Source organism: Archocentrus centrarchus, chromosome 4, assembly GCF_007364275.1.
Source record: "Archocentrus centrarchus isolate MPI-CPG fArcCen1 chromosome 4, fArcCen1, whole genome shotgun sequence".
NCBI classification, from domain to species: domain Eukaryota; kingdom Metazoa; phylum Chordata; class Actinopteri; order Cichliformes; family Cichlidae; genus Archocentrus; species Archocentrus centrarchus.
Window position 1 is genome coordinate 18,322,890 of NC_044349.1, and position 27,503 is coordinate 18,350,392.

The 27,503-nt window shown below is 40.1% G+C and overlaps 1 protein-coding gene across 5 annotated transcripts in view; it reads left to right on the forward strand.

Moving 5' to 3' along the window:
- Nucleotides 1–27,503, forward strand: part of adgrl2a (adhesion G protein-coupled receptor L2a) — a 95,404-nt gene that overhangs the window by 5,762 nt on the left and 62,139 nt on the right. For all 5 annotated transcript variants that reach the window (XM_030726719.1, XM_030726720.1, XM_030726722.1 and 2 more), the window contains exon 2: nucleotides 16,706–16,890. In XM_030726719.1, the coding sequence (XP_030582579.1) occupies nucleotides 16,815–16,890 (76 nt within the window). In that variant the 5' untranslated portion in view covers nucleotides 16,706–16,814. The remainder of the gene's footprint in view (nucleotides 1–16,705; nucleotides 16,891–27,503) is intronic.

A 27,503-nucleotide genomic window follows, 5' to 3' on the forward strand; every position in this document is an offset into this window, starting at 1 on the left:
AGATTTTAATAATCTACATAGATATCCATCATCACCTGTAATGAAAACAATTTTATCTTATTATGTGGTTTTTGGCAGTGAAACAGAGAACTGTATTAGTCTATTAATTTCCTGCAGTGAATCATGAATCCTGCTGCTTTTATCCTCACAGCACCCTCCATGTGTGGTCCACAAAAATGTTTCTATTTCCTCTCCAAACTAAAGTTTGGCCCCTATGCCGGCATTCTCTCTCTCTCCCCCCTCCTTCCCCCCCTCCTCTCTTTCTCTCTCTGCGTAGATAATGTCTCTGCAAATGATTTAACCGCCCTCGTTGAGGCTCCTTCCAGTAATTGAACAAGCAGAGACTGGGTGCTTTACAGGAAAACAATAGTCATATTATCTCAGATCTCTACTACTCTCAGATTCAACAAAACACAAGGTTGGACTGGACTTTGTGGACTACTTCGAGTCTGAATTGAAGAAAAGAATCAGGTTGGCTATCTCTTGTCAAGGAAAAAAAAGGGGGGGCGGGGTGCACGGGAAAATGGGTGCCATTACTTTTCTAGGCTCGATGCAGTGAATGTATTGCATGATTTGAATGCACGTCTTGCAAGCTTCACATGGGGGTGAAGTGCAGCCTTAGGTTCTACTGTATTGACTTGGGATGCATGCATGATTGTTAATAACTGATCATAAATATGTCTTGACAAACTGATAATGCTCATAGCAAGAATCTCAAAATACGTGCCACTGGAATTATCATGTGCGTTTATGATTATGTGCAAGTATTGCGCCTAATATTATTATTATTATTATGAAGCTGATGATGAGGCCCATCCTTGAATATGAAATTGTGACTGAAACCTCTATATTTTAGTGTGATTGCTTCAGGTTGGTATTTGTTTTGTTTTTTTTTGTTTTTTGGCAGAGCAAGGGGAGCTTTGATTGTGGTGCTGTGGAGCTGAATTGACCTTGTGTGTCAGAATGAGCTTTTTCTACGCCTTGTTTCATACAGAGCACTGTTAGACTGAAATGGCCTTAGGAGGAGTTGTTCTTGACAGAGATGCATTGTTTCAGGCAGCCAATAAACCACTGCACTGAGTGGCTACATCTGTGAACCTCATCTTGACTACAGTGTGGGGCTAGCAACAACACGGCAACTGTCACAGCTGCACCTGCTGCTGTCTCAGTACAGAGCCTCCCTCTCTGTTACCCAAAGAGTCGCATCACTCTTTTCCCTGTGACAAGCCAGAGGCAGTGGTCTCTGCTTAGGTCAACTGAAGAGAAGCTTCTTGGGAAAACATTTTGAAAACAGAGGACAAAATGTCAGTCGTCACCCCCCCCCCCCCCCCCCCCCCACACACACACACACACACACACACACAAACTTAAAGAAAAGAGATGTTAAAATAAAGTTTCTGCCCTGAAGGCCGGGATTCGTTTCCGCTGGAACTTGGTTATAAAATTCTGAGTGTAAAACATAGCAGGGGATTTAAGAGTCCTGGTTTAGTAAAACATGACCAACACTTGAGGGTCCATTCTTCAGCGCATTTGTCCAGCCACAGAAGCAGTCTGGGGTATGATATGACAGCAAGCTGTCTCTCTATAATAATATGAAGGATGAATACAGATAAATGGAGCTGACTCTTCTGTACACACACACCCCATGTTTGTGTATTGAGGCCATTCAGAAGATGATCTGATCAGCTACAAAGAGATTCAGGAGCATTAAAGGCTTTTAAATCTCATATGTACACATATTTGCTGCGCCGCTGTTAAAAGTCACAAAGCTGAGCTCCGGTATAGAAACACGCAAGTAAAACTCGGGTTTCTGCAAACACTTCACATGCTTCAGTAACTACCTGAAAGAGAATGCAAGAAGCAAGAAAATATTTTGCAGAAAATGACTAGTGAATCGATTGTACATGATAACACAACCATCATGCTGTCTCAGAAACAAGATTATTGGAGGGGAACAATGCCGAGAGAATTTTCAGCCAGGAGAAGTGATGCAACATGTCCACTTTCCTGCCAAATTGAACTTAGGAGTGTGAAAAGCAATGCAAGGACGTGAGGAATGGGTCTGACGTGAATGCAGATAGTGTGGGATTAACACAGGGGAAGATTGAGCGACAGTGGCCGGTGACTTCTCTTTACAGCTTTGCTTGTACAGCTGTGCCAGGCCTGGCATTCATTGCTGCCTGTTGGATCCAGCTCCTCCTCCAGTGCCGTGGGGGTGAGGTAATGAACATCTTAAATACTGCAGAGAAGTTGCTCCTGAATGTGTGCGTGTGCGTGTAGATGGAGACGTCAAATTATTCATGTATTTATAATGAAATTTGGAGTGCTCAATATTGACACCTCGGTGCGTCTCTGTACTGATTTGATCTTTTTGGCATTTGCACGGGAAAAATACATATACAGGCTGCCCTAATAATTCATCATGCCTCCTTCTAAATGAGGTGTGAGGCAGCTCCGCTGGTGTGAATTCTGTTATAAATCACACATACCCTGACTGGTTTATCCATTAGGCCGACCGGTTTGTCTAATTCAGTCCCTAGCAAACTGGTTTAAGTAATTAAGATGAGTGTGAGAACTGCAGCTTATACTTCACATCTGTTATGTTGTGACTGTGAGCAGGATGTGTAGAAGCAAAAGTAATGGTATTATTTGCGCAATTGCAACAAAATTGAGTGCGCAACATGATAGGTTCCTCACAGCAAGCACAAACAATAGTGGCGTGTAATAAATATTTAGGGCTAAAATCAAAATGCCCTTTTATAGCGATTGTTTTATTACTGGACAAATGTCCAGTGTTTCTATATGTGGCAAAAAGGTTGAATTTTATTTTCTTTTTTGTTATGTTACAATGCATTTTAAATGCTTTATGCGGTTTAAAGAATATTTTCTATGCACATAAAATATTGCTTAATCCTTCAGATTACTGTAAAAAATATATATAAAAATAATAAATTTAATAAATTTAAATATATGTGGACTTCTTTTTACAGTGAAAGTCAAAACTTTTATCTTTTTGCATTTAATAACTTTATAAAAAATAATTTGAGGTGTGTAAGCAGCCCTATTTTCAATTTTTTTTTAAAAAAAAGTCTAATTTCAGTTTGTTCTAAAAAAAAAAATAGGTGAGGTTTTAGGTTTGGTGGATATTTCGTGAGTGTGTGTGTGTGTGTGTGTGTGTGTGTGTGTGTGTGTGTGTGTGTGTGTGTGTGTGTGTGTGTGTGTGTGTGTGTGGCATGAAAAGAGATAAATGAGGCCAAAAAATGTCATGAATTGCCAAGAAGGAAACGTCGGTAAGCCAATGAAAAAAAAAAAATCATTTTTCCTAGTTCATAGCTATGTTTTTGTTCTCAAATGAAACAACTACTGTGACCATTAAAGCGAACATACATTTATGTCCTTATAAATCACCCAGTGATAAAGTGAAAGCAAGGTTAAATGATGACCAGACAGAAAGCTCTGAGCAAGCTGTACAAATTCTCAAGTACAGCATCTGTGCCCGGCAACACGTTTCATTTTTAGCTTCAGCATCAGCAGCTGAACCAATGTGATGAGTGCTATTTTGTAGTAGTTGATGGAAATGGGAAAAAAGCTGTGTAAAGAGGACAGTCAAATGGGGGGTGGGGGTGGGGGGGTGCTGGGGGGACTGGTGCATTTTTTTTTTTTTTTTTTCGTGGCAAAAAGTGGAGCCAGTGGCATTTCTGTCATTCATCAGCCCAAGCTGATTACTAGTGAGTCTGGAGTGAGCTGACAGGAAACGGCTCCTGCAGCCATTACCATCAACCCGGCCCGGGGGTAGGCGAGAAGCTTCAACTCCAAGAGGCAGAGACCTGCCTAAAGGATGGAAAAGTTTTCTCTGCGGTCCCAGAAAACATCTCCCTGAGTATCCATGTGACGCAGTATATTTTGTTTAAATGTTGAACTTGTTTTTTTTTAAAGATCTACCTAAGACGAACATTTGCTCTGTAAATGGGCGTGTTGAAATGTAGGTACCAGACACCAAAGCTGAGCCTTAACAGTCAGCGAGAGATGGTGAATGTTGCAGACGCTGCAACGCCTACTCACTTTACAGTTTCCTGCAAGGGCCAAAAAAAAAAAAAAAAAAAGGGATCTTTTATTCTCTCACCTGAAAAGGCTGTAGGCTCCTGTGGAAGCAGTGTGGAAAAGGCAGGATTGTGCAGGCATTACTCTGGGACAGTGCGAATATTTCCTTAAAGTCACTGCACACAAGGCTTTCTCAGGTGCCTGCTTGATATTTAAATGGTAACAGAGTTTAGACGTTTTGCACAAAAGACAAAAAAATGTGTAATGAAGCGTTCATAACACAATTCATACAACTGGAGCATGCAGCAGTGGCCTCAAAAAGTGCTAAAGGTTGCTGCACATATTTTGGTGTAAAAAAAAAAAAACAGGGTGACATTACTGGTGACTGTATTGATGTTTTTTTTCCTTAAGTTACCTTTTATGACATTAATTCATTTACCCATTTGTCTTAAGTGTTAATAAAAAACAACATATATGTGTTGCCCACGGTGAGTTTTAGGTTGCACATTGCGTCATTTCTTGAATCTTCCTGCATTTTCACGTTTTGCAAAGACTGATATTTAAAGAAATCACTTTTCTTCAAATGGCCCAAGAAAGCAAAAGGTTGCAAGTAGCATCTCATCGTTAATGTGGAAATTCCAGAAAGTTGTGTGCTACACTTTCAGCGGCCCTTTAATTAATTTTGTAAATGCGTAACCGTTTTCGCTGTTGTAAATTCACCTCATTCTCACCTCTCTTTTGCATCCTTGGTATTCACGAAGATGAAATGTTGTTAACAGGAACACGTTAAACTTAGCTTTAACGTTTCATCCACGCGGCTCAGTTCACGTTTCTCCATATTGACGCTTGTTGTTGTTCAGAGGATAATCTTTCCTCCCCAACAAGAGCCCTTGTCAAAGTATTGCCTTGCTCTTTCACTGTGGGACTGTGTTTTCTCACTCACTTCATATTCATAGTGAGTCTTATTCTTCTGTCATTATTCTGTAAAACTTAGAAATGTAGCAATTACACTTCAATGGATTACCTATGCAGACATGCGGAGATTCAAATCTCGGCTTCGTACTACCTCCAGCGCGGCGGTTCAAAGCTACAACGTGCCCTGCAATCCGCTATCGTTTAGCAGAGCACAGAATTGGTCAACCTCTCATAGTTTGTTTGGGAATTTGAATCCCTTTGGTATTCAAAACAGAAGGACCTTATGACAGGGAGATAATTTCACAGTGAATGTTTTATCGCAGTCCGTTCGACACTCTCCTGTATTTGTCTGCTCACTCTCCTTGTGTCTTTGGATTCCCTGACTTTGGTCCAGTTATTCAGAGGGAAAAAAATAACAACAAAAGAAAGCCCTGTTTATTTCCCCCCTTTTTGTTATCACAAAAGCGCAAACACATATTAAACATACACAAGGTGCAGAAGCAGTGATTGCTGTATCTGCTGTCCTACTGTGGGTGGCAGGGGACGATAACATAAGCCACGGATTCATTTACATATTTTTTTTTATTCATGTCAAGCCCAAATCATGGTCAGTTGGGAATTGGGGAATATTTGTGAAAAGACTTGTTTTTGCCCATAATGAACATTTACTGTTTTTTCTCCTGTGGCGTGACACATGTTTAGATTTGGGCACAGGCAAAGTACAGCAGCACTGCTCTTACGTCTGCTGAATGCAAGTTTTCCTTAATCATCCGAACTGTAGCTGAAACTTTTCCTCATATTTGAAAAAAAATCTAATCTCTCTCTTGGTCTCAAAGAAGACTGATCCATTGTAGAGTGAGCAGGCAGGAGTGAGAACCTATAACACCTTAGTTATTAAAATTGGGGCGATGGAATGAGCCAATCTTGGCTTGTTTGCATCACAATCCCCCTCTACAGTGCTGATGTTATGCAAATGAGCACTGTAGAGAAAGCTCGGCCCCAAAACTGTCCTCTCCCTTTCACAGCTAAAGGTGGGGAGAGGGCAAGGAGTAGTGACACTGGAACCGCACAAGGAAATTTAATGAAGCAGCCCGAAAATTCAAAGCAACCCAAATTACTCGGCTTTTGTCATGTTGCTGTGTATACATGTCACATTAGATGCTTTTTTTTTTTTTTTAACTCTACAGTCTCATCCCTTTTTTGTTCTTTTACTGAAAATATGTATCATGTTATTGTGCAGCAAAGATTCATTTCTGAGCAGCAGCAAAATGCCTTTTAGACGTTTTCTGGCTTAAAAAAAAAAGAAAAAAAGGCCAATATACATTCATCAGTTTAAAAAGCACCATTACCTGTCATGCCAGTACTGAGTGAAGATTTAGGGCTGACAAGTGATTGCATTCAGGAAAGACTACACCCACTTCTTTTGTCTAAGCTTCCTGACGAGACACAGTGCTATACCTTGTTTTAGCTTGACGTACGCCGCTCCCCCTGTCTGACAAAGGCATTCATGCCATCTTTTAGATTGAAAATAGATTCAGCACTACTGGCATAGAAATGTGCTTGGATGAAGTAGGCTACAGTACATCCACTCCACTGCTGAAACAATTTATACAGTATTGCTTTTGTTGTAATAGGAAGGTCTGTTGCTTTTTTCCCTACTTTAGCGATGACTGAGATTATGCAGTGTCCCTTGTTTTGACCGTGTTTGTCCTTCCCCAGGGCCATACAAAGGTTAAAAGCATTAATTAGATATTAAGCACAATGCCTCTAATCTGAGAGAATCAACACTCAAATCACAACAAACAGAAACATAAATTTCCACAATAGCACAATAACTTCTTTACGGGATTTTATGGAACTGTGGCTTTCTGATGCATCAACAAATATAGAGAAATTGTATTAGGGGCTGTCAGTGCACTGCAGTGAGTTGAATTCAAGTAAAAGCTTTTATAAAGACATTGTTAAATATAAATCCACAAAGGAGCAGATGATCCAGACTGTCTGGAATGTAAATTCAGTGTATGCCAAGTATTTACTTAATGACATATCCTTCATTTGAGGCGCATTTAAAACATTCCTTCTTTTTTTTAGTTTCTCTGTTGTGATTTATTTTCACGCTCACTCTTCTTCATTTAAATACGCCTCTCGCAAGTCATCATCTCCGTTACTTTCTTCATGTTTTGTGTTGCTGCCCACTACCTTAAAAATTAATCATCCTGTTTAATAACGCCTCACGATCACAGTGCATTATTGATGCTCAGTCCTTAATAGAAGGATGAAGCGAAGAGTTTACCCATTCAGCTGCTCTTTTTTTTGGGGGGGGTGGGGGGGTCACAAAAGCTGCTTACTGGTGCATATCCATGTAAATACAGCACATTATTATCATAGACAAAAAAACCAGGCCTTGTGCTTCCAAAAGGTCTTAGTCTCTCTTTTGCAAACAATCGCATTGTTTTAGATGAGAAGTGACTCGGCTACATACAAAAAACGTGTCCATGCAACACGAATGGCTCAAGCATCATTTACTCCAATAGTTGTTTGTGGCTGTGCATCTTTTCACATCTTCGTCGCCACTCCTAAACTTGCACTCACCACATTACAAACAGTGATGAAATCTGGCTAAAACTGAGAAGATGAGTTTGGGAACGTGTCTGGGCTAAATGCAGAGCACATTTTTCTTTACCCCATAATGTGTCTGACTAATTTTGCCATCGCACAAAATGGATGGATGGATGGACATTGAGTACCTTAACAAATGTATCTTTTATGGTGTACTGAGGTGCTCTCTCTCGGCATCAACTCTGCAAAGTATTTATGTGCCCACACTAATTGGATCAGGTTTCACGACAAGGGACTATACACTACATATTGCATGCATTCTCTGTATTTCAAGGTGAATCACACCTTGTCAAGGACTTATTGGACTTGATTGGCAGGTACTATCACCATGAGATGCCCATATAATGGCAGGGCTCACTTACCTGACCTACCTATTTATCTTGCTGTATTAATGTCAGCCTATTAATTCCTAAGCGGAGGAACATTTGGCAAAGACACCGTTTAACAGCCCTGGCTGAATCATTCTTATCTCTGCAGACCTGAAAGGAATAGTTTTGTGCTATCAGCAAGTGGAAATGACATTTTGAAATTTCATTCGAGATAATCCACTTCACTTCCCAGTAAAACATCAAAATTAGAACAAAAAAATGTATGGAACCGGTATTAAAATTGTGTTACCGTGGCAAATCATCTGGCTATAATCCATGTGGACAGACAGGTGTAGGTATCTTTCAGCACTAATAGGATTTTTCTTGCATTGCTAACGTGATTATGAGGCTATGGATTTAATATATATTCAAGCAGAGGGCGATAACACTGAGTGCCTAGGAATGCAGTTGAGAAGTGCCATGTGAGCTCATTGAAACATATTATATACTGACATTCTTAAATGAGGGAATCTTTACTGATAAACACGAGTTTCACCACATATAAAACCACACCAGACCTTAAGCACGTTTTTTTTTTTGTTTGTTTTTCATATCATGAAGTAAAATATATAAAATAGAGGTGGGGAATTAAAATAAAGCAATGCATTGTTTCTCTTTCTCTTAGACAGTCCATTCATTTTTGAATGTATTGAAGTGCTGGAGTGTTTCAGGGCTTGGCTCATGATTGCTTTATTTAGTAGCCATATGTCCTAACCAGTGGGGAGCACCCTAATCGATTAATTGAGTGGCTCATAAAAATGATGAATGGTGCAAACACTAAGAGCAGTGAGCATGACAAGTACCACGCTTATGTCACACTCTCTGCTTCTCTCACGCACGCTACTCCCTTTTCCGTGTAGCGTGGCTTGCATCATAGCTAGATAATGATTCATTTAATCCAAATATTGTGATCAACAGATTCAAAAACAATTGGTTTTATTTGCCCTCGGATGATGAAATGTGTTAGATAATACAGGAAAGCTCTAAATGAACTAGCCTCCCAGTTACAGTGTGACTAAAGGAGATGGAAAAAGTCCAAGCAGTCCTAATCAGACATCTCTGGCCATATTAGGGTTACGCTGCAAAAATCTTCCATGCAGTTTTCTCTCTTTAAAACCAAAACAACCTTATACTTTGCATTCCCTGCTCCATTAACCATTTACTACCCATTGTCCCCTCTTACTGCAGCGTAGTCTTGTTGCGCAGCATGCGTGTTTGACCTGGTATTTCACTGGCTTAGCTCCTGTCAGGGTCAGGGCTTGTGTTTGGGGCACCGGCAGTCACACAGTGTTTGGTTGGGTGTCATTCAGCTCCTCTGGTCCTGTTCTGCTCTCAATCTTTCCCTCAGCAGAGAGGTCAGCCTCTGATTCCTTCCTGGCCTATATCTGACTCAGTGGGGGCTCCAGACTCATCTGCTCACCAGCCCAATCTCTGTGCTTGCAAAATTACATCTTCAGCAGTGTCAAAGCAGGGACGCAGTTGAGAATATATTTCTTCCATATTTGAGACTGGGTATTCTCTGACTGAGCCTCATACTTCTTTTTTTTTTTTCAAACTGGGCAAGAGAAATACAGATAACAGAATCCTTATACTATATATGAATTCATGTATGAGGATACTTTTGGGAAAGCCCAGTAGAAACCAAATGTGTTTCCCTACATTCAACATGTGGTGGTCTGTTGATTCTGATTTACATTTCAGTGAATATCTGGCCCTGCATTTCCCTTCCTTTGCATCCCTGTGATGTTCTGTGACAATTAACATCCCAACTCTTTCTTGAGGTTTGTTGAAAGCTCAGGGGCTAATTCAAGGGTCAAGCAAGACTTGCAAGCTGTCAGTCTCTTATTGTAACTCATGTCCCACTCCCCCACTCAGGTTCTTTATTCTGGGTCCCCCTCTATTCTCCCAGACCTCGTTTTATAGAATGGCCCAACTCTTCTTCTATTCTCCTGTGGCCCTCTAACAGCTAGAGAGGGACAACCAGGAGCTTTGTCCAAGAAGCCCAGCATTCTTTCACATCTGCCTCTTGTTTTCAGACCCCCACTGCATTTAAATTTCAAACTGTCCTTTTCAATCAATCCTCTCTCCCTCTCTTCTAATACCCCCCACCCCCCTTCCTCCCAGTCACTAAGCCTTTTATTTCTTTTTCTTAAGAAGACCAACTGCTCCTGCAATTCCTAATTTTGTCACACAGTTGTTGATTATAAAGCATTCTGTTGTATTGCCAGTATATCAAGCACACATATGTTTAAAGCCCCTGGGCTCACGCCCCTGTGGCTTCTACATTTTTCAGAGTACTTAAACATCTGTCTGCAATGACTTCATATTTAGCCCAAACAGTCTGATGCTTGTTGACATTTTAGCAATCTGTGCTTAACAATCACAGAACACTGCCTTGGTCATGCATTTCGTGAAGCAGAAGGACCCATGTTGACGCTCATCGTTTGTGCGTCCCCGCATAGAAACTCCAAACGTCAACACAACACAGCAGCATCAGAGGTGCCCGAACCTGTTCTGAGATCGCACCGGAGTCGAGGGCTATTTAAGAAAATGGCCAAAATATGCTCGCTGGCAGTTTCCGTTACAAGACGAAGAGAGAGAAAAGAAACCCCCAGCTGAGAGGGGAGACCTCAGCATGTTTAATGAGGAGAACGGCAGTCAGACAGTCTTCCTCCAGCCTGCGCCTTTGGTGTCTCAGCATGTTAAACACTCACAGCATGATACAAAATATATTAAAGTATAGGACTGTTATCATCGATTACAGAACACCCGTCCCCATGTACCAGGCATCTGCAGTCGTCTTTTTTTTTTTTTTTTTTGTGGCGGGGGGTCTCAGCTGCCTTGAAGGCAAAAGTGTTTAAAGGCATCTTGTCTTTGTCTTAGGATTCTGACACAGGAGGTGTGAGCGTGCTGTCTCTTTTTTTTTTAACACCAAGCACTGATGACAAGGAAGTAAGAATAAATCATATTGATTCAATGCCATAATCTCTGCCTGAGACCATCGTGTTTACATGTGCAAACACAATGCAAACACCCTCAGCCACGAAGATGACACACATACACCCAAACGTATGTTTTAACCTATTTTGAACATAGCTAGGTATAAGGTATCAATGCAAGGTATAAAATACTGCATTGAGTTAATGATTTAGTTGTTAAGAGGTAATTTAATGTGACTGAATGCCTTTAAGTTTTCCCTCAGTAAGTTTGAACAAGTTTTTGGGTGTGGCAGCTAATTGAGTCAACCGCACTGCTGCTGGGAAAAGCAACATGTTTACAAGCACTTTATTACACTATATTGTAAAAAGTATTTGCTCATCGGCCTTCACACGCATATTAACTTGAGTGACATCTTGTTTTTAATCCATTTGGTTTAATATGTCAGTCCACCTTTTGCAACTATAACGGCTTCAACTGTTATCGGAAACCTTTCCACAAAGTTTAGGAGTAGGGCTGGGCGATATGCACCAAAAGTAATATCTCGATATTTTTTTCTTCCCAAAGGTATAAACAAAAAGGCACTTTGAGTCAAAGCTACATGTCCCAAATGTCACACAGACATTTTTATTAACATTCAACTGTAGATGTTCATGAAAAATTGATAAAAAATCAACTATTGGCATATTTAAATAATAATGCTCCTCAAATAAATCAATGCTTTTTTTCCTCTATAAAAAGACCCTTAAAAAGACCCTTAAAATGTAAATAGAAAACATACAGAGCAAAAATAGCAAAAGGCTGACTTATTCTTTAAAAAGCCAGTCTGGTGAAGTCTGCTTCGCTGGAAAGTGCTTCCTCCTGTGTGCACTCCTGTACATCCAGTACTGTGACAGACTGAATGAACAAAATTCCATCTGCAGGATTTTAGCCATCTCAGTAAATCCATAGACATATGCGCTGTGTTATCACAGTAACGGGCCCACCCGGTCAATGCAGCGTCTGCAAGCACACGAAAAAGACCCACTTCCGCTATTAAGGTCACATAAATTAAAGTACAAACCAACTTCTGCTACGTATGGCGGCGCCGTCTTAGCCGGGGACTCTTGGGGGTCCGGGCAATGCCAAAGCGTACAAACGGACGCAGTATGAAGGCTGTATGTACACAAAACACGGCGACAGTGGAGGATTTCAGTTTTCCGAAACTCTCCAACCTCACTGGAAAAAGTTGCTAAATTTGTCACTAGTCGCTTTTTTGGAAAAAAGTCGCCAGCGTGATCTGAAAAGCCACTAAATCTAGCAACAAAGTCACTAAGTTGGCAACACTGCCATGCTGTCGCTTCCTGCATGATTTACGGGTGAAGTGGAGAGAGGCGGGGCAGTGTGAAGTTGTGCAGAGGCAAACTGGGAGAAGAGAAAGGTGAACTGGTGGAGCTACAAGTATGATACACCTACACTATATCGATATAAACGATATTGTCTCATCTTATATCTTGTATGAAGATATATCGATATTTTTTAAAATCAATATATTGCCCAGCCCTATTTAGGAGTGTGTTCATAGTCATTTTTGACCATTCCTCCAGAAGTGCATTTGTGAGGTCAGACACTGATGTTGGATAAGAAGGCCTGGCTCACAGTCTCCACTCAAATTCATCCCAGTGGTGTTCTCTTGGGTTGAGGTGCAGTTCCTCCACACCAAACTCATGGATCCATGTCTTTATGGACCTTGATTTGTACACTGTTAATACTGTGTGCACACAGTCAAGTTGGAACAGGAAGTGTCCATCCCCAACCTGTTCCCACAAATTTGGGAGCATGAAGTTGTCCAAAATGTCCTGTTATGCTGAAGCATTAAGAGTTCCTTTCACTCCAGACAACAAATCATTGTTTTAGAGTCCAGTGGCGGCATGCGTTACACCACTGCATCTGATGCTTTACATTGCACTTGGTAATGTAAGGCTTGGAAACAGCTGTTCAGCCATGGAAACACATGCCATGAACCTCTTTACACGCTATTCTTGAGCTAATCTGAAGGCCACGTGAAGTTTGGAGGTCTGTAGCGATTGGACTCTACAGAAAGTTGCCGACTTCTGCACACTATTCGCCTCAGCATCCATTGACCCCGCTCTGTGATTCTATGTGGCCTACCACTTCATTGCTGTCATTCCCAGTCACTTCCACTTTGTTATAATACCACTAACAGTTGACTTTGGAATATTTAGTAGCGAGGAAATTTCATGACTGGACTTGTTGCACAGGTGGCATTCTATCACGGCACCACACTGGAATTCGCTGAGCTCCTGACAGCGACCCATTCTTTCACAAACATTTGTGGAAGCAGGTGCCGTTTACATGAGACCGTTTTCATTTTGAAACAGCATCGTTTTGATGCGTTTCGGCCTTCTGTTTACACGACAACGGAGTGAAAACGATGTGTTTCGGAAACGGGGTCCAGAGTGGAGCGTTTCAGAAACGCACCGGCTTGCGTTCTCGTGTAAACACTTGAAACCGGGGTGATTTGAAAACGCTCGACTTGCACATGCGCACAATGGTTGCGACGGTCATAGTATTTCGTGCACGCGCAAATTGATAAACAGTACTCGCGGATTCACGAGTGCTTCTTATGCTTTTTTGTGTTTTTACCGTTTTGTAATTCAGCGTTGTGTGCACCAGCGATCCAACCTCATCGTCAGTCCACACAAAACCTCTCACATTGGCCGTTTTGTAAGTAAAGAACAATTTGCCGCACTACCTACTGTGTCACTCCACGCATGCGCGTCTTGCATAAACAAACTTTGCAAAGAGAAAACAACGCCAACTTGTGGCCTGGCATGGGAACTACATCGTTTTCATCGTTTCACATGTCATCGTTTAAACGCGGATCGTTTCTGAAACGCTATCGTGTAAACGTATCAAAAATGTATCAAAACGACACCGTTTCCAGTGAAAACGGCTTCGTGTAAATGGGGCCGCAGTCTGCATGCCTAGGTGCTTGGCTTTATACACCTGTGACCATGGAAGTGATTGGAACACCTGAATTCAATGATTTGGATGGATGAGTGAATACTTTTGGCAATATAGTGTGACTCAGGTAGCACCGTGGTAAGGCAGTAGACCTGTTATTGGAATAAACATGTTAAGTAGGTCACGGTGTCTTATCACGGGTGTAAGCTGAGTAGGACTAGTGCAAATCTTTGAAATTGCACTTGCCACGTACTCTCTATCCAGTAGTTTCTGTTTTCCGCGTCTGTGTGCACACAGAGGTCACAGAGGGAACCTGGTGCAAAGTGGGACTGCATTTGATAGCAGTGACATTTGGTGACAAGAGCGGAAGAGCTCGTGTAATAAAACAGATTTTTCGATTTTCCTCCAGGGTAAGAGCCTGCCTGAACGTCGCCTTCTCAATGTGCACATGTTCTTCTTGAAATAGATTTAGCTATTAAACACTCAAACACATGAGTAAATTATGTGTGTCCTGTTAGGGAACCTAATTTTATCAAATTGTTAATTTTATCTGAGTCTTCGTAGTGTATTAGTTTGTGCATGACACTATGATGACATCATTTGCCACACAAGGCATGTAAAAGTATGTACGAGTTTTGTTTTTCCTCCTAAGTAGACAAAACAGTAACAGATAAGACTAAGATGAAGATCCTTAAGCTTGTATGGCCACTATCCACCAGCTTTATTGTTAGACAATCAGCTTAAGATCTGATTACACTGTACGTTTAGACCTTGAGCTTATTGGCTGATTATATGTAGCCACTTGCCTGATAAACTGAATCAGTGCCACGTGGACTGATTAAAAAAACTAAAAGAAAAAAAAAAGAGGTCAGAGTTTTATTGGAATCCAGCATGTTTGATCAACTTTCATTTGTTAAGCCTCATGACTGCATATTATTCCATTGAAACTAAATACCCGGTGGCTGTGTGTGTTCTGCTCCTGTTAACCTCTTTTAAATGGCTCTAAAATTAGAGGTCTCAGGTGAGGCACAATGTCATAGTAGATGAGCTGATTATGGCAGGTTTAATTATAACTTTGTTGGCTAATGTGTGCGCTCTGCATGTTTTCTCGGTGATAAATTATTACACCGTCTGAGAACTCAGACAAAATAGATCAAAGACCCTTCAGGCCGTGGATATTCTCCAGTGTAGAGGAGACATCTGAAGCCGATTTTTTTTTTTTTTTGCAGTCCTGACTGTACATGACAAACAAAATTCCTCACGGTCTTTTCTTGTTAGCTGCAAGTATAATGGATAACATTCAGTCCCTTGAATCTTAACTAACAATTGCAGGCTGAGGACTCAGAAAAGAAAAATGGAACAGTGTTTTTGAATGTGCTAAAAAAGAAAAAAAAAAAAAACAGTTTCTAATGGGGTCCTATGAGCCTTGTTGCCAGAGTGATGCCATATCCCATGGTGAATGTGCTAATGGTCCATGGGAGTGAGAGGATTGAGCTTAGCCCAGCAGTGTAAACACACAGACAAAGGGAGCCGTTAGTTGTGTGAAACACATGCCTGGGCGCGCAGGTAGGCATTAGGTTTCACCCTACACAGCCTCAGCGCTGTATCTGTGGCAGGGAGGAGGCCATTTGCTTTTGTAGCGAAAGAGAGCAAAAACAAACATTCAGACTCGCACAACAGAGGCAGGTATGGATGGGCTGCGGAGAGAGGAATTTTGGTTTGGAGAGATGTAAGGGAAGGGGGCTGGAGAGATAAGGTGGTTTGTGGTCAGTCACAACAGAGGGAAGTGACCATTTGCTTGGTAGTGTTTGTTTGTTTGTGTAGGGGGTGGAAAGAGTCATAAAATATCACTCAAACAGAAGTGGAGCTCTGCTTGAGTCGAAGTGGAATTCCAGTAGTGCATACCTGGCTAAAAGTAGCTACGTTACTCAGATTTTTGCATCACATATTTTCCGCATTTTGTAAAATATGCGATGCTGAATGTTTTATCGGATGTGCAACCTTTCTAAAATGATAACCCAATGTTAATACAGCTTCCATATTTAAGAAAACTACCTCTGAAATTGAGGCATTCCATTAATTACTCAGATAACAGCAATTGATCGAAGCTGTATTGAGAGGATTTTGGCTGATTATTATTAATAAAGGCCATTATCATTAATATTTCTAGCATTAAATGTTACTGTCACTAACTTCAACATTTTTATATCATGGCAGCTCTTAGGAAGAGCCAACCAACTTTTTGCTCGGTCAGCTAGGTGCTTTTGTTGCACAGAAGAGAGAGAATCTGAAAGATAAAGGTACCACGTTTTAGCACATCAAAAAGCTTACTGTGATGTTACTTTGTGCCGTGGGACAGTGGCAAAAAAAAAAAAAAAGAGAGTAATTTAAAGGGTTTAAACAATGTTCAAAAGCTGTAAATGTATTCTTTGAAACTGGAACAGAAAAAATCTAATTTGACACAGCTTTGATAATTTTTAGCATCACTTGGCTATGGGTCTTGAGAAGGTGGACAGGGCGGGCCCCATCTATTTGATGATGGTGCTGATCCCACTCAGCTCAGCCCTCCACCCCCCCCTGCCAGTGAAATGGTTAGCATTGAGCTGCCATCAAGGGATTTCCCTTCGCGGGATTATTGAACTTCTGGGCTTATTTTAGTGGCTTGCATGGGGTTCGTGGCATTTCACAGTTGTCACATTTCTGCAGTGGGACGTATATGCAGCATCAAGTGCCTTGTGACATGAGTGTTACAGGATGAATTCCACTGTGAAATCGCACAGGGACAGAGTTCACACGTAGAATTATTATCATTGCTGAAGGGAATGTCTTTTTTGTTTTTTTTTTTGTCTTTTCTGCAGGTGAGAGGATCAATGATGAGCATCTCTGAGACCACTTGGCTTGGACTTTTCTAATCAGAACCTGTTAGTCACAACACAAATCTGCCACACAACATCAACACCTGGCACCATGTCTTGCTCCCTGTGGAAACTACACACTTTCTGCTGGTTTCTCATCACTCTAGCCCAAGTACACTCCACAGAGGGTAAGTAGCTCTTTTCACTTGTGTCAAAAACATACTGATTTGTTATCATGCTACGATTTTTATAGCATCTATGGAATCAGTGTTTTTTTTTTTTTTCTTTTTCAAGCTCACTAATAAAAGCCAATGCCAAATGTTTTTTTTTTTTAAATACTAGTGTCTTCTACTGGAATATAGCATAAGCAGTTAAATTCTGACTCAAGCCAAATCTGCTCTCTGAGTGCAGTCACTGCTTGTGTAAGTAATGCAGCTTGGAGGACAGTGGGCACAGGCGGATGGGGGATAATCTTGAGTGGTTTCATTAGTTGGTAAATTGTGATTTGTCTGAGATTTTCTGCTTGAAAGCGTCAGTTGTTCCCAGTGGCATCAGAGCTGGATCCATTTTTAAATTCCTCACTAAAATGTTCTGTCTCATGGCAGGCACACACAGATTTCACACCTCAAAAAATATAAAGCTCGAATGTGTTTTAATCATACTGCATTAAGTTTTGATTAAACCACTCTCAGCTGTAGCGTAATTACAAGATTTATGCATCCAAGCCTTATCTCATAAACTGTATCCTCTACTTATTAGTGTTTAATCACAAGACTGGAGGTGCTTTACTTTAGATGTTTGATTATTGGATTTAAAATAAATCAACGTTGGCATCTTTTTAGTGGAGTATAAGATGAGTCTTTACAGATTTGGTTCGCTGATGCCAACTGTTTAAGATTTTGCCAACTGTTCACTATACCTGCTTTATTACATCTTTAAAAAAACTTAATAATGTAGGATTACTCATTCAAGTTTGCAAGGTAATGATTTCTCAAGATGCTTAATTCACACTGTAGCAAGTCACACTGGCACAATATGTTAGACCATATGGTCTTCTCTTGTATCACCTGGGTTCAATTTGATCTTTTATGTAAGAAATGTGAAACTGTATATGAAACAGTCACACAAATTATGTCAGTGTCTTGACAAGCATAGGCATACATATGTATATGTTTTCTATAAATGTTGGCACTTTACTAGAACCAAATTCGAAACCTCAGGCAAAGAGCAATTACGGGACCCATGTATATACATGTAAATCTATTTAAGGAAAACCTCAGAGGTTTTCCATTCCATGTTGTATTGCCTCTGGTGTTCATCGGGTGCTCCACAAAATTCAGTCAGCAGCGTTTGCAATAAAGTCAGTGAGGGATCTTGTCGATACACTAATGGTTTTTAAGATGCAGCCACTACAGCAGTGCAAAGGAATGAACTTCATGTGCTGCGTGAGTCCACTCCGGCATTTGTCTGCGGCAAACAGAGAGACAAACACGGTGAAATGTCCACTCAGAATCAGGGGGCAGGATGGATTACACAAAAAAGAAATAACCCCATTTATTTTATGACATTTGTCATTCACCTTTTTCTCTTTTTGGTTAGCATCCTGCCCACACCCCCACCCACCTTCTTCCTTTTCCCATCTCAGCTGAGAAACAGTTCATTACAAACAATATCCTCAAGTAAACATGCTTCATTAAACTGCGTCTACCCCTAATATCTTTTTAATGCATTTTTATAATTGAATTAAATGGGTTAGTGCAATGCTGTAAATAGTTTAAAGTTAGTTTTCCAGGGTGGGTTTTTTTTTTTTTGTATCTAAAGGAAGAGTCATACTGATACTGACCTTCATCTATCTCATTCCGTCACGTTTGGACTCTTGTCCATGGATATCTGTATTTATTCATCTGACTCACAGTGTTTCCTAGACTCTCATCTCCAGTTCCCCCTTTTTTTCCCCGCATCCTAACCTCTCAAAATGCATTAATTTCTACAACCGATATGCTGCATACATTTCAGACAGCACTGTACAAATGCCCACATGGGCCTCGTTATGACATAGATATTATGATCACTTATGATGATATGAGACTAAATATTATCTGGGATGTTGGCTATAATATAGACCCGTTTTTTTTCCAGTTTCAGTCTATAATTTAGCTTTACTTTTATTAAAAAGACATCAAGTGAAATTTCTTTAGCATAAGAGTACTCAGGCCATTAAGACAGTTATAAAATGTCCCTTGTGCCACTGAAGAGAGATTCCCAATGTGGAAAAATTAGGAAGGACAAAACTTGACGAAAATATCTTGGCCTCTGGCAAATTCATTTTGACCTTTCGAATACTCCTTAAATTCATAGAGGTGAGATACTGAATTGTTTGAATGTCCTATTATAATAGAAAGAGTTTACTGGAATTCTACCATAGATGCCAACAGAGCAGATTTCAGCTTATAGGTGAGTGTCAGGCTTAGCACATTAATATTCACAATGCTGTATGAATGTTTTGCCTTCCCCTAATTAATTATGTTTACATTCTTTAATTTACCTGGTGATAGAGAGCAAGGGCAATCTAAACACAATGATTAATAGAGTTCTATCTATCTATCTATCTAACTGTCTGTCACGTTAGTTTGCATCAGCACAAGCTTGCCCGCTGGCATTCACAGTGGTCTTCTTTAAAGCATTGAGTTTATTTCCTTTTTTCCCATTGGTTTTCCCTGTGGAAGTCACCATGGCAACCCACCTAAAATGAGGTGAAGGTGTAATTTACGAAGTAATAATATTTTTTTTTTCTCAAAATAAAAAAAAACTGTCATGGTTTACCCTTGCAATACATGATTAAACTGGCTCACATATCTTTCAGAATAATTTAGTCAAGTCTGGTGGGGTTGAAAAGATTTGTATGTATCAGCGACAGAATAACAATTCACACCTAGCTCTGCCACACACTCGCTTCAAAGGCTTCCCAGTGATTGTTAAAATTACGTGGGGCCGAACTGAAGAGCAGGGGATTCTGTTTTATAAGTGTGATAGGAGGGTGGGGGGGAAGAGTCGCAACACGACTTCCCCTACACTCTTCTTTCTACACCGTTATTGTTTTGAAATGATCTGAATTATCAACAAATTCTTGAAACTATCAACAATTAACAAGCAAATTTACCGTATTGGATACTTTTTAGGAGGTTTGATTGATTTTCTTTTCCATGTGACAGTTTCGCAGTTTACAAAATGTTGACATGTACATGCTCATGTTCTATAAATCTGTTTTTCTTATATTTGCTAATAATCTTAAGTAGGTCATGTGGACTTTATGCAACAAAAAAAATCAACTTCAGTTATTTTCTCATGTGTATTGCTATTTCTTTGCAGTATAACAGCTGTTCTTTTTTTTTTTTTTTTTTTTTTGGAAAAGTGGCAAGCAAGCTTGAGAATTTGCAAGAAATAGCCTGTTACTGCACCATGGTCAATGATAAGAGAAGGGTTTTAAAAGCTGTCACACCAAAGTCAGTAGAGAGAAAGAATCAAGGTGTTTTGAAAATATAATTACTAGAAATAAAAGCCTTGGGCATAATGTGAACCAGAACCTGCGAGGGCAGGGCCTACCTCCTCCCCGTGCTGTGCCACCACCTGTTTGACCCGTTCACCCTTTTCTTATAACCAGGAACACATATTTATTTTTCCAACTCGTTTCCTTTTTCCTGCGCCAGTGTCTTAGTCACAAGTATTAGGGCAGGAAGATAGTGGTCATGAAAAGCAGATAACTATCTAACAAGTAAATCCAATCAGGTAAACTATAAATCCTGTTATCATAAGCCTAGTCTTTAGAGGCACAGCCACTTTAGCTCTGACTAATAATTTGCTTTTCATTCTGTCCAGTGGATGCCTCTTTCTAAGTTGTGTACGCTGTCTTAAAAATAACAGAATATACTCTGTTAAATAAATAAACCAGTTTTTTTTATAGTCATTTGTGAGAGTCGTGTCCATGGAAAGAGAATAGCACCCTGCTGCGTCACCATGCTCCAGTCCTCTGATCACTTAATTTGGCATTTAGCTATGAGCCAGCCTTTGAAAACATTGGCCCATACCTAATTTGTTAACAGGAAACAAATCCATTTTTACATAATTATTTTCTGAAATGTTGTTTTTTTTTATATATACTTTCCAATTCGCTTATTGTTGAAAACAAAAGGCTAAAGGGCTTTTTTCTTTTGTCTTGTGTGTCTTAACCAACTTCTGTTGGTTTTGTTTTACTACCTTCTGTGTGATGTCATCGTGGTTGTTTGTGGCAGACTGGTTGTTTGTGGAATCTGGCTCCCTGTGGAGCCAGGCAGGCGTGGGGGCCTGTGTACGAAGGCCCACCATGCTGTCATGTCTCTTTCATCGCCAGCCAGGCTTGGCCAATAAGGAGATAAGGAGACAATGACTGGGAGAGCAAGCAGTGGCAAGGTGTAACCACAGCCCCCGGGTCTCCTCCCTGCCGAGTACTTCAAATCCTCATTAGGATTTTCAGCAAAGGAAGGAGGGATTTTCTGGATTAGGGCTTTGTCACAGCTGGCTCCAGGTTGGTATTTGTCATGCACAAGCATGGTGAAATACTGACATCTTGGCACTCTCCTTTCTCCCACCCAAACACTGACATTCCCTTCACCTGGCTACTGAGGCAGTCAAAAGATGTTCCACTAACCCAAAATCTATAATTATTAACTTGCTGCCCTTGCCAAAGGTTTTTAACAGCTTTCTAGTGGTCTGTGCTATGTGTCTGTGGATTTGGACTGCTGCATCAGCATTCTTCTTAATGGTTATTTATGCAGAGATAACCTTGGAAAGCGTCATTAGTTTGTTGTTTGCTGTCACCATCCATAAGTCATGCTGAGATCTCGGGCCACGACACAGACGTGGCAGCTCAGACGTTAGATGCGATGCCTCTCTTCAACCACAGCGGTTCTTCTCTGTTTCACTGTTTCAGTAATGGCAGGGACACTAAGCAGTCTTTCACAAAGCTGTATACCCCATAATGTCTCACACATTTCCACAAGTATATATATATATATATATATATATATATATATATTTTTTTTTTTATAAACTGAAGCAGAGGCTTTTCTGTTGCAAATATGGTTACTGGTTTAATTAAGTCATGGGTCTTACGATTATCTGGTACAAAACAACAAGCCTGTGTTTTCTTGACATGTTGCTCAATCTCTAGCATGGTCCTTAATTGGGTTTCAGGCTTGTCTGTGAGAGTGGTTCAGCATGACAGAGTCTCAGACTTAGTGTGAAACCTACCTTGTCCCATCATTCTCGATGCTGATCTTTGTGGATCAGGCGTTCATACGCGTCCCACAAGCCCTCTGCTTGGTGGGATCTCAGGCACCCTTAAGATTAGTCATTTATCCACATGTCCCTGTCTGTCTTCTGTTTTACCGTCATGCTTTGACTCACTTTGTTCTCGCCCAGGTAAACTCATGTGGGTATATCCCAAACAATCTACACAACATGTTCTGATAACCTTATCAAGTCTTTTCTCTAAATCCCAAATATGGGAAAACAAATCTGTCTTATCACTCTCCAGTGCAGTGGTCTATAACCAAAGACTGTTGTTCATGGAAAATTTATTGTTTTGTGCTTTTGTTGGTAGTCTCTAATGTGACCGTGGCAGATGTGACTCGAAGTATGTGAGCATCTTCATATAAGCAGGTTTCAATTTGTTGCAGATATGCCTCTATTTTTAAAAGTTGTCTTTTTGTTTGCCCTTGTGTTCTATATTTGCTGCTTGCTGTGCCTCAAACTTGGGCTTGCTGCAATATTTGATGTTAAAGATTCTGGTATATCTAGCCAAAAAAAAAAAAAAAAGAAGTGTTGAGAAAAGTCCTAAAGCTGCCCGCATGGCAGCAGAAATAGCACAGGCCCATGTGCTAGAGCAAGTGTGTGTAGTGGACATCAAGGACTACAGACAGACCTCATGCAAGGACTACTGATGAAGTGTTGTCTGGAAGGGGAGGATGAGTAGAATGTTTTTGATTATCCAGTGTCGATAGTATTTCAAACAAGAAACAGCATGAACACCTTGTCCCAGACAAATGAACTAGCTCAGCCAGTAAAAAGGCAAATGTAGTTTTTTTTTTTTTTTTTGCTGTAATGATGTGAAATTTCAAGATGATTAGACTGCAGAGTTCAGGTCACATGGGTAGTCAGATAGACTTTAGCTTTTTCTGTAAATTAGAGACTGATGAAACTCTTATGAATGGACTTTTACTGTGCACTCTACGCGGTTTTCCTTCATAAGGTGAATTGCATGTATTTATCAGTGCGAGTAGTTCAGTTCTGCTGCACCTTCTGATTTCAACAACAAGCGCAGCCAAGGCATGAATGCAGTGAAGTAGTCCCGAACTGCTATTTATGAAGCCGTCGACTCATTTCAACGACTGAAATATATCATGTAAACAACAACAATCTGCAGGTGCTTTAAGAGCGTGTAATCACGTTTTCATTGTGAGGGCCACTGTTGAATGACGCGCTCACAGAAAAGTGTAGGTATGGTTTGAATGTCATGCAAAGAAAACTGATTGCAGGACATGTAATGACAGATTCTGTTAAGAGAGCATAATATATCTAGAGCCTTATGATTTCACAGATTTTTACAGTTCACTCTCAAGAGTCACATGTAATATATCCCTGCTTGCCCTTAGTGGAGTCCTGTTCTTCATTCCTGATTTAGAGCAGCTATAAATCCTAAAGAGGCTCCTGTATTTGAGAGGTGGTGAAACTACACCCATAAATATACAGAATTTAGACCCACGACCTTTTGAAGTAAGTCTAAATTCCATGTTTATGAAGCTTGTTAACTTATAGTATTTCTCCATGTTCAATATTTATTCTTTTGTTCAGTGTTTTTTTTTTTTGTTTTTTTTTCTTCTTTCCTTAGAAAAGTGTCTCATCTAAAACCCATGTGAGCAAATACTGCAAAAACAGGTTGCAGTAAATAATGAAGCTGTTAAGTTAATTGCCCATTTACGAATGCCCCCACTCAGAATGAGGATGCCACGACATGTTGGTTTACTTGCTGTCAAACTTCATGCGTGCCAGCTCAGGGTGTTTATGCTCTTGCAAATCACTGTGACTTGACCCCATGTGACTTAGCTTTTGACTTCGTGAGTCAGAATGACCCCTGAGTGTGTTTTTATGTCAGGGGCTTTGGCCTCTGCTTTTAAGGCCCACTCTTGGGTAAATGGAAAATTGTAATCAACGACTATTTCTCTTAAGGACATGCTATAAATCAGTATCAAATGAATGAAATGAGTGATATCAGATCAACCCGCACCCCCTTAGTGTTTTTATTTTACTTACCTATGCTTCTTAATTGGTCTTGTACCATAATTTCTAACCCCCCCCCCCCCCCCCCCCCCCCCCCCCCCCCCCCACACACACACACACACACACACACACACACATCATCATCAAACCCCCACACCATTATTTTAAATAGCCAGCAAGCAATAAATAAGGTTGATAACATGAGCGACATCTAATAAATTCTTAAATGACAACTTCAAAGTGCTCCTGCTGTGACATGTGTGAGGGCTGGAAACAGATGGAGGAGTGAGAATTTTGGGCATCAGGCTGAGTCTGTAGACGTGATTCAGATGAGGTTATTCCAAAAGTAAAATTTTCTAATTAAAAAAAAAAAAGTCGGTGTAAACCTTCATTTGAAAGGTGTGATGATTCATTTGAGGGAAAATCACATATAAGATAGAAGGTCATCGAGGTAATATTTAGCCTCTGGAATATAATGAATAGCACCAAATAAATTCATGATAAATGGAGTTAAATTCAATTTCAACTTTCTATTCAAGAATTATGAGAAGGAATATTTGTACCAAAGGAAATCTTAAGATAACTATCCCATGATTCAAAAAAAAAAAAAAAAAATCCTTCATCAAAAATATCAAATCAAACCAAACAACTCTTACTCTTGTTTTGTACTTTGGAGTTGTGCATAACCTTGGATGAGGCCATTGTGTCAGAGTAAAAAAAAAAAACAGCATTTTGTCACATAACAATCTGCTGAACCTAGAAGGCAGCAAGTCTGCAGTCTTGTCTGAGTAAGAGCTGCATAAAGAATTCAGTTGGAGCAGTAGTCGTGTCATCGGGGCATGACTACCGTGTTGGTCAGGGAATTTAAATGCCAGGTGGGGGTCAGTTGAAGCACTAGCTGAATAATGTGGCACAAATGCATACACATGAGGGCCGAGTCTCGAGGAAAGGAACCACCGCTGTGGCCTGCTTGAAGAAGTGCACTTTGGGAAGGCAAACATGTAGCAGATGGATCCTTCTCATTTGTGTGTACTGCCACTGGTGACCCATTGGGAAATGCTTCTTTACTGAATTGAGGAGCATCAAATGCTTCATTGGAGCAGAGAAGGAAGTCTGGGCTACCCAGCGCATCTCACTCCAATTTTTACATTATTTGTAATGGAAACTGTGAAAATGGTATGGGCCTGACAAACATAAACTAAATCTAGTCTGATTGGGGTTTAGCAAAAAAAAAAAACCCAAAAAACAATGTGATTTATGTCCTTATCACATTTACATTCTGGATCATTTAATAACATATTGTCAGTGTATGTACTGAGGTCCAAAGACCCTGTTGTCACTAAGATGCTTTACTCTTTGGAGGAATTGGGGCTGTTAATCGGGTTTCATTTTCACTTATAATTTCAGGTTCTGACTTTTATGGAAAAAAGATAATTCAGCTTACGGTTTTCCTTTGCACTGATGCACTTTGTTGCTGGCTTATTTAGCTATTTGGACACATTTTGGTTTCAGAGAGTTAGCAAAGGTTTAGCAAAAACCACAGACGTCAGTGAGCCATCATGTTAAGTAATCATAATCATAGCATTAACCAATATAACCATGTGATTTTTACCACAATCCAGCAGAACTAACAGGGACTGCCCCATATCAAGCTCTTTAGGACTGACTCATGGGATCAGGCCACAGCTAATAAGACAAAGCAAGCCATCAGTTTACTTTAAAATTAAATCATTTAAAATTTCAGGTAAAATTGCAGTTTAATTTTTTTTTTTTTTCAGAAAAAATTCTAATTTTTGTCATTCAAAATTTTGTTTGGCTTGAAGAATTTTTACCTCTTGTCGTAAATTTATCACACCGTGATAGCAGAATGGGTAAAAAGCCTTGACCTCTCTTTTATAATCTGAAAATGTATAGCAATTTAAAATTCAAGTCTGGCAGTGACCATTTGTTAGGGACCATGAAACAAAATTTACTGTTTGATGGTCATCGCAGCCATTTCATTACCGGAAGATGTCCTTGCTTTTTTGTGTGACCTAAAAAGCACTCCCCATTTCTCTCTCCCACAAACACAAACACACACACACACACACACACACACACACACACACACACACACACACACACACTGCCTGGCCTCAGGGCTATCCGATATTAGACACCGAGATGACACTGTGTGCTTGTGCAAGTGCAGTCAGCCGACATGTGCAGATAATGTGAAGTCAATAATGCTTTATGAAAAAATGGGATTTATGACCTTGATGAGCCCCATAGAGCTTAATTAGGCCTAAAGGTTGATTTACATACAAGTGTACATGGAACTTGATGAGGTCGTGTTTTCCTGCCGGTGTTGTGCATTTTTATTCTGTCTGGCTGTGAGACTTGATCAAATTCTTATGGATTAGAAAAAAAAAAGAAAAGAACCATAAATACAAAGACCTTTCTCAGCTGTTTGGTTGCCACAGGATTATATTTCTGTCCTGTGCAATGATGCCATTTCCAATGCAGGCTTATGTCTACAAGTGCTGGTTGGAGATGAGGAATAAACTAAATGGGGAGAAAAAGTCTCTGACAGGTTAAAATTCTGTTTAAAGAGGCCCACCTAAACCAAAAGGATGGAAAATGACTTTTTTTTTTCTTTCATGGCACCTATTCAGAGAAAAATGACAAGATCTTTTTCAGAGTCATGTACCTATATCAAAGATGCTCCTGATAGCCCCCCTGCTGTTGCTATGGAAGTAGCGGAGATGTAAATGAACTGGAGTGAACTGGATGGTGGAGAATACAAATGAGGTTGGAATGCTCATTCTCCTGCTGCTCTTTGCCTCTTGTTCTTCTCCCAATATCTTTCTCTGATCCTGTCTCCCTCTCTGTGCAAGTAGGTTTCAAACTAAAACACTAATGGTATTCTATATATATATATATATATATATATATATATATATATATATATATATATATATATATATATATATATATATATATATATATATATATAAATAATTTGGCAGACATTATATATGTGTGTGTGTGTGTGTGTGTGTGTGTGTGTGTGTGTGTGTGTGTGTGTGTGTGTGTGTGTGTGTCCTTAGCATCAAATGTCAAAAACTTTAATTATATACAGATGTTTTGGGCTGAATTACAGATGAAACTGCTACACGTGTAACTGCTTTTTGCTGTTAGCCATACCCCAAAATAAGTTCAAGTTAATGCAACGGAATTCCAAAGAATATTAATATCTGTCAAGCAAGTAGTGTAATTCTTCTTCACAATGGCCACACAGAATCTGCAGTCTACCATATCCTGCTGTTTGCAGGATATATGCAATATTTTCTTTTTTCCCCTCCCCTGCGTGGACCTGACTTCTTAAGAATACATGCTGTTGTAAAGGATATCTCTGGATTATAGAATCAGCACTGTGGGAAGAGTTTTGACTTAAAGGTTTCTTTTCCTTCACAGACTTGAAGGAAAAAGGGGGGGGCTGCGGGGT